Source organism: Nanorana parkeri, unplaced genomic scaffold, assembly GCF_000935625.1.
Source record: "Nanorana parkeri isolate BGI_ZX_2015 unplaced genomic scaffold, ASM93562v1 scaffold161, whole genome shotgun sequence".
Lineage (NCBI taxonomy): Eukaryota > Metazoa > Chordata > Amphibia > Anura > Dicroglossidae > Nanorana > Nanorana parkeri.
Window position 1 is genome coordinate 1690169 of NW_017306429.1, and position 8499 is coordinate 1698667.

General features: G+C 43.0%; 1 protein-coding gene across 1 annotated transcript in view; it reads left to right on the plus strand.

Moving 5' to 3' along the window:
* The first annotated feature begins 1904 nt into the window (after positions 1–1904).
* Positions 1905–8499, plus strand: part of LOC108785422 (cytochrome P450 2U1) — a 27621-nt gene continuing 21026 nt past the window's right edge. Inside the window, exon 1 of the mRNA XM_018554482.1 lies at positions 1905–2484. Coding sequence (XP_018409984.1) covers positions 1980–2484 — 505 coding nt within the window. The 5' untranslated portion in view covers positions 1905–1979. The remainder of the gene's footprint in view (positions 2485–8499) is intronic.

Below are 8499 nucleotides of genomic sequence, written 5' to 3' on the forward strand. Positions count from 1 at the left end.
GCTAACGAAGGGAAGTGGGAGAAGTCCGGTGACGTCGATGTCCGTGACGTCACCGGACTCCTCCCCCTTCCCTTCGTTAGCCGACGGAGCCACTTGGGCCGGTGAGTTTGCCCAAGAAGCACCAAGCTTCTGTCTTATCTTAAACTTATATATATGCACTATGTGGCTCTCCATTAACCCCTTCCCCCATCTCGCTCCCAGAAATGTGGCCATTGAAATTTACTGATATTATGTTGCAATCAGGTCCTTACATGAAATGGAATGGACAGGTGCTGCTACTTCAAATATTAAGCTAATACTTATGCTTAAATCACCTATAGGGCTTTGCTGTTTTACTATACTATCTAAATATATTTGTAATCCAGCACGTTATTATTCTGAGTTGCCCCACTCAAGCGGCGGCCATATTGAGTGGGGCACGTGAGATTAATAACGTGCTGGATTAGTGTGATCCTAGTTCATTTTATTACTTCATTGCTGTGCTGTAGGTGTATAGGCCAATGTAGTTGGATCTGTATGTACGTTATAATTAATCGAAATTAATCGATTAATCGGTTAAACAAAAATTTCGATTAATCGAACACGAAAATTTTAATCATTACCAGCCCTAATCTTAAAACTTACAACAAGGGCACCTTTAGAAATGTCTAGTAATGTCAATCTACAAACCCACTTCTAGATAATAGCCGGCTTTTTATTCTTTGCATACTTTATTTTTCTTTTCCTCACCAGTCTTCTCAGGGTGGCCATTTTTAGTAAGGCAGATGAATCCATCTCCTTCTACTTCCTGGAACTCTGGCACATGTGATCATGTAAATCATGGCGAAGGAAAATGCCTTTCCCTGAGATACTATGAGATTACAGATGAGATTTCCCAGCAACGCACTGGTGATGTAACCTTCCCAGGATGCATCTCTTAGGCATCAATAATACCTAAGAGAACCAGGAAGTGGAGAAACTGCGATTGTAAGTAAAAGAAAAATATGTTTATTTAACTAATGAATGTAAGATGATTTCATATCAGCATGCAGAGCTGCATGCTTATGTTATTTTTGATGAAAGGGGGGTAAAGGTCCGCTTTAATCACTTGCTGACCAGGGTGTTTACACCCCCTTCCTAGCTAGGCCATTTTTCAGTATTCAGCGCTGCAGTACTTTGACTGACATTTGTTCCGTCATGCAGCGCTGTACTGAAATACATTTTGAAAAGGTTACCCCATAGTTCTCTTTTAAGCGTTTTTGTGTTAGCCAAAGAAAAGGTAGTTAGGGTGCAAAATCATGCGAAAAACACACATTACTCGCTTTTTAACAGTGCTCCCGTTGAAGTTTTGTGAGCCAAAGATGCGCAATTCTGCCCAAAAGGAAGATCATGTACTTTTTTAAACTCCAATCTACAAGCAACAGGTGAAACGTTCAGATACTAAACCAGCCGAAAATCGTAAGATTTTCAGCTGGTTTTCTAGCATACTCTTTGGGAAACACACAACAAAACATTCAGATGTGAATAGGGGGCTAAAGCTGGCTATATGCAGTTATAATTTAGTTAGAAAAAATGTGTTTTTGGAACATTCATTCGATTTTCTAATAGTTAATTGGGTCAATTCGATGATCGATTTCAGTTGTAGTATAGAAAAAATTGAAGGAGCAGGATGGAAAATATTTCTCGAATGAACAAGCTTCTAACAGTGAATGTGGTTTTTGTTTGAGATTTCGCACTACATTCTGATTGCTTTATTGAATGTTCTAATGAGATTTTTCATATGAAAGTTACCCTTCAAAAGCCAACAAGTAATCTGCAGCGTGGACAGCATAGCTGAAGGCTGTAGCATGCAGAGGCCAGCAGGTGGAGTATGGAGTTTGCACGGCTAGAGGGATGCTGAGCTTATTCCTCTCATATGACAACACCAAAGGCGACACTATAAGTGTGAGTGCAGATGTGACATCCCAAGCAGGCTGTGCACGGGCGACTGGAGTGTGATCATGGATGCGCTGACAGGGAGCATGTTCTGGAAGGAATACATATCTACCTGGGTACCACACAGTTATAATGTGTCCTGGGCAGTGCTGCTTCCCTACACCTTCCTGTTCTTGGGGGTGTGCTGGCTGATAAGTTCTCTTTGGGCCTATTTCCAGATTATCACCAGGAACACACCACCTGGCCCCACTCCTCTGCCCTTTATGGGTAACTTTGGCTTTATGCTGATGCCCGGGTGGCTTCTCCAGCTACTGCAGTATGGCATGGACAGCAACAAACTCAGCAGGACCCCAGATGGGGCCACCAGAAAAGGGGCTTTCCTATATCCCCACATTGTACTCACAAATATGGCAGAAATCTACGGCAAGATCTATGGCTTGTTTATTGGCACGCGCCTTATTGTCATCCTCAACGACTTTGACACTGTGAAAGATGCCATGGTCAATCACTCAGAAGTGTTTTCTGATCGACCCAGTGTGCCACTGGTCAACATCATCACGAAGAGGAAAGGTAGAATCATTGGGCACTGTAGGAGGCCTGACAGCTTTCTGTACTTTAGAAGTTTTTGTGGTGCTTACTTTTTGTTTTTTACAAGTGATATGTATAAATGTTATGCTAAGTTGATATAAAAGAAATATGCATTCAATTGACTAGTGACAATAATGCTTGGCCATAATAATGCTTGCAGCTGTATGCACATCCTGATGTTACTTCAAGTCATTATTATTATGAATGGTGTCCACAGACTACTGCGGCTACTTTGGTCTGTCAATGGAGATCATTGGTCTTCACATTCATATAAAGCTTCTACAAAGTATAAAGGAACAACAGCCTGTGTTCATTTCAAACATTCAGTCATCAGTCACAAAAAATCTGCCACAAATTAAAACTTGAAGCTTGTGCCACAGAGTAATATCTGAGCAGTCACAACAAAGCAATGAATCTTCCCTACAAGTGCCATCACTGCCCTGGAACTCGTATGAGGGACAGGAGAATGGTATTATTTGTATGAGGATTCTTCCACTGGTTTCTGTTTCATGTTAGTATGTTTCCTCCAATTTTATTATAGTAAATCCACAAGCAACCAACCTTCTTAGGACAGGGTCTAGGTGTCCTTTATGTCTTTATGTTTACATTGTAATAGTTCAGGTTACTTAAGGGATTCAGCAGAAAGGTTGTCCCAAAAAGCGCTGCGCAAACTGTTGGCACTATATAAATCCTGTGTAATAATAATATCTAGGTGATCTAACCACAGTTCTGTGGATTTTGGCTGTTTTAGTTGCTTCTGTTTCTGTATGTGATCCTAGACAGACTCAATGATGTTGAGATCCGGGTAGTGTGGGGGCTATACAATTGTTTTCCACAATTTATTTTTATTATTGTTGTACTGAAGTTAGATGCCTACCTGATGGTATTGGATACTGGAGATCAATGATAATTCTGACCAAATCCCCAAGTCCATGTGCAGCCTGAAACCTGCAAGGAGCCTCCACCATGCTGTAGCCTGCAGACACTTATCCTTGTATCGCTCTACAGCCAAACAAACTGCCTTCTGTTACAGCCAAATATTTCAAATTAGGACGCAGTCTAGAGCACCTGCTGCCAGTTTCCTACACGTGTTTAATTGTATATAGGCAAGTGACTTGGCCTTCTTTCCAAGCTGAAGGTGTTGTTTGTTTTTTTAGCCGCAAGTCTTCCCTGAAAACCACTTCTAAACAGACTTCTTTGCTCTGTATATAGTGTGAGGATTTGCTTCAAATGGTAGCTCGTTCAGTACAATGCCACTCACTTTTCACTTTGTAAGGGCTTCTTTGCCCACTTTTATTAATGCACAATTCAAAAGAAAAGTCCATACGGGTGTTCCCTCGCAGGGGTTTTCAAACATAAACTGTTTTCTGTCACAACAACAACATTTTTTAGTCTCACCAACTTCAAGTTGGTCCTTTAACTTAAATGTCCACTGGCCACACAGGCATGTCTTTTAGCCACACAAGACTGCTCGTTGGCCATAGAGGCGGATTGCCACTCAGGCTGCTGCCACACAGGCGGATTGCCACACAGGCCTGCTGCTTTTCCACACAGGCGGATTGCCACACAGGCTGCTGCTTTGCCACACAGGCTGCTGCTCCCCAGTCCACGAGCGACACTGTCTGGTTCTAGGGTGGAGCCCTTTTCTTAGGAAGCTGGGACTTCTTGTAGAGGCCCTAACAAGCCAGCTAGCTTCAGCTGGGCTTGCTACCTCCGAGCCTTCAGCCCTCTCAGCACTTCCCCTAGAGGAAGAACTTCATTATTACACCTGAACACAGACATCCACACCTGCCTGCTGCCACAATAGGTATACAAGGGTCCCAATGGTTTCTGCCAAGCTGGATCTAATGGACACATTGGATATTTTCTGGAAGTCAGCATGGTGTGTCTTTTAACTGCTGCACTAAGTTTCCTTGGCTGACCACTGCATTTTTAGGGCTTGTTCACACCAATTGCAATGCGTTCCAGAGCGGGAGATCACTAACAACCTTGTCCAGTGCAGCACCAACACATAGACAAGACAAAAGGCCTTGTTTACAATGAAGTCAATTCATACCACAGTGTTGCGGTACTGAAAACAGTAGCACAGCAGCAAGACTCAGTGTGGTCTTATTGCATCAACAAGGCAGAAGTTTCAAGGAAGGCAGATGTTTTTAGATGTGCTGTCCAAGCTCTTCTGCAGAAGCACTAAAAAACATTCAAATGCAGAGGACTAAGGGCTTGTTCACACCAATTGCGTTGCGTTCCAGAGCTTCAAAATGTATTTCCAGAGCTGCTCACAAAACTTCCCCCTTCGTTCTGGGGCAGGAGGGGGCGTTTTTTTCTAGCAGGAGGGGGTGGACATTTCTAGCTGGACTACATTTGCATGCAGATTACCTTAAATTTGCCTTTGAGGTTTGGAGGAAATCCAACGTCAGCTGTACATTTTTGTTATTGCTGATCAGTAATAGTCTAGTTCCTGTTTTGATTTTGCATCGCAAGATTCGGACTGTGTAGCTGGTTATTCTGTTACTTTTATTTTGGAGAGAGTCTCTTTGTTAACATAGCAAGGTTCATGGCAACAGCAGGATACCATGTGTCAACAGGCATTCTTCTAACAGCGTGAGCTTGCCCAGTTTCAATAAATATCATTTTCATAAATAGGTAGATCAGTGGTTCTCAACCTGTGGGTCGCGACCCCGTCTGCCAGGGGTCGCCTAAAGACATCCCAACTCTCCCGGACGCTCCGGGCGTCTCCCGCTATTAGATAGCGGGTCCCGACCGCCCGGGAGAGAAAAACTTTCTCCCAGAAAGGATTACTCTGCTCAATCGAGCAGAGTAAACCTTTCCCTGCTCTGGTTTTTTTTTCTGATATCGGAGCAGCCGGCCACCGCCAGTCAGAAGGAAAAAAAAAACATCATAGGAATGCATAGCTAGAGTCCTATTGGCTATTTCACTTTGCAATAGCAAATTAGCTATTGCACCCGCCCACTGCTGCTGTCAATCAGCAGAAGGGGACCTGAAGTTCTCCATAGGGCGGGTGCAATATCCAGCTTGCTATTATATTATATATATTGATATTGCAAATTGAAATAGCCAATAGGAATCTAGCTATGCATTCCTATGCTGTTTTTTTTTTTTCCTGACTGACAGCGGCTGGCGGCTTCGATGTCAGAAAAAAAAAAACAGAGCAGGGAAAGGTTTACTCTGCTCGATCGAGAAGAGTAAACCTTTCCGGGAAAAAGTGTTTCTCTCCCGGGCGGCCGCGAGCCACTATCTAATAGCTTTCTAGCGGTAGTAAAATTACAGCGACCAAGGAGCAGTGAAAATAATTTTACTGTTAGGGGTTGCCACAACTTGGGCATTGTTATCAAAGGGTTGCGGCACTAGAAAGGTTGAGAACCTGCTGAGGTAGATTAACTTTTTCTTCTGCTGCTTGACGTTTTCAGGTCCTGCCACCAAAGTCTTACAAAATCCACAGATTGTAAAGATATGTTTCAACTGTGTGCATGCTTTTATCAAGGAATATATGATGACATTGTTGGCTTATTTAATAACGCAAAAACATAGCAACCCATCACAAGTTCAAAGAAGAATTCCAGGAATTTAAAAAACTAATCTTTGCAGTGCGGCTATCCCAACACTGCAAGAGTTGAGTGCTCATTTTGGTTTCGGTGCACAAATAAAGAAAATATACTCACTTGAACCTTGGTTCCACCTGGCTACTACATCTGTCCCTGCAGCCTATGCTCCCTGCGCTCCGGAAGCCTATTCCCTGCTGACGTCATCATGTCTAATGCAAGTCTGTTCACCTGCATTAGACACGAGGATGCCCAGGGACACACCACAGCCAGAGTGGAGGGAGAGAGAGATGAGCACTGACCACCTCAGGACAAAGGATCAGATGAGTAAATCTTCTGTATTCTGGCCCATTGACCAAAACAAGCAGTACCGTTGCAGTGCAGGGGTAGCCCCACGGCAAGGGTTACTTTTTTAAATAACTACAGTAGACTGCCTCTTTGAATCTCAACTCCTGGATTCTATCCCCTAAGTTCTCTGCTCCCCCACCTCAATAATATAAAAAAAAAAATAGAATACACATCTTGTTAGCTGTCTTTTGGCCAGTCATGTAATAGAACATTGTTTCCCTCTAATCCCAGGTCGATAACCCACCACGTGATGACGGCATGGACCCACAGGAAGTGGGTTGAATGCCATTCCATCGATACAACTTTTGGGAGATGTAGTTCTGCTTTAATGTTTCTTGTTTGTTGCTAGTGAAGGGTCAGAACCATTGTCAGGTTTTATTGATTTAAAGTATTTGTCCATAACAATACAGAGTAATAAAGGTACAGGCGACATCAGATCTTACACAGAATTTTGTAACAATATTCAAATTGAAAAGAGGTAGATCTTCAAAAGAGTTCCACAAGTTGAAGGACATCACTAAGACATAGTAGTAATATTGTGGCAGTACCTTAATACAATTTGTGATAAATCGATTGGCTGTAACAAGTGTTATTGTATTTTTGAGGAATGAGCACAGAGAAAATGTAATAATGTAGCTTTTCTCCTAAAATAATGTATTAACCTCTAACGGACGATCTTGGAGTCTGGCGTGAATATTATAACAGCTCATGTTCAGGCTCCTTCCTCACTTTGATGGCTAAATAAAAATAGTAGGTGTAACAAGCAGGAGAGTGAAGAGGGGAAAAGGAAATTGAGGAAAAAAAGTAAAGGGTAGGAAAACAATAGTGTAACCTCTCTGAGCAACCGGCTCCACTACTCCATTGACCCGTGGACTGTAATAAGTTCACATAGCATTTTCTGTAAGATGCCACAGTTCCTAGACTTATATTTCTCTAATGAAACGTGGAGGGGGGCTGTAAGATTTTCTATTAAACTGATATCCCGGATTCTCATGTGAAGTTTCATGAGGGATGGGGGGCTGCTAAGCATCTCACTGCCGTAAGTATATGTTCATTTTTTGGCAAAGTCTTTTGGGGGAAGACCCAAGAGGTCCTTGTCTGCTTTTGTTGTTTTCTTTGTCCTTGCTGGGGAAACTCACTCTCTGTTTGTCCTGTTGACTATTGTCTCCGGGAGTGAAAGGTAAACCCAAAATAGATTTGTCATCAGTACACGAATATAGAGTAAATCTTTCAATGGGAACATCTGTTCCTGTTACAGCTGTCTAAGAGGGCATTTACTTCACTTTGGAGAGATTTCCTCTGATTTCATACTACAGGACAGGAAGAGAAGGACAATTTCTTAAATGGGACACAGATGGATGGCAAAAATATAGCTGACAAGAGTTTTGTTTACCATTCCCTACTCTATCCAAAATGAAAATTGCCATTATATATATTTTAATCCTGCCTGCCTTCTACAATTCTCTTTACTAGTGCTAGCTGAGAGAAAGCCCAATTTCCTACAAATAAGAAAATTGCAGCTTTTGGTCACATTTTGAATAAGTGGTTTCCCTCCAGAGTGCCTGAGTGACCAATGGACTTCAAATGAGCAGAGACTTGTTCATGGGCTTTAATGTTTCTAAATGATAGATGACTATCCCTCTTACAAGACTACATAATAAAACCAGGGCTCAAAATTTCCACTCGCCCGCTCGCATTTGGCGAGTGGAAATAAAGAGAGGGCGAGTGGAAATTCAGTCAGGCACGCGGTCACGGATCTGCACGGATGAGAGCAGCCGCTCCTTGCTGTCCTGTCCTGGCTCCGTTACTTTCGATCGATCACCGGAGCTCTGACAGTTCTGAGCCCCGTTCGCAAGGATGGATTAGTAAGGTCTGCAGACCTTACTGCAGAGAACGGAGCTCAGAACTGCAGAGTTCCGGCCGAAAAGCAACGGAGCCAGGACAGGACAGCAAGGAGCGGCTGCTCTCATAGTCAGGTACGCGATCCCGGTCCGTACCTGACTTAATCACGAGGGATCAGATTCGTGCCTACTCCCTGCATAACGGCAAGCAGGTGAGGGGGCTCTTTTATTTGATGTGGGCTGGGAAG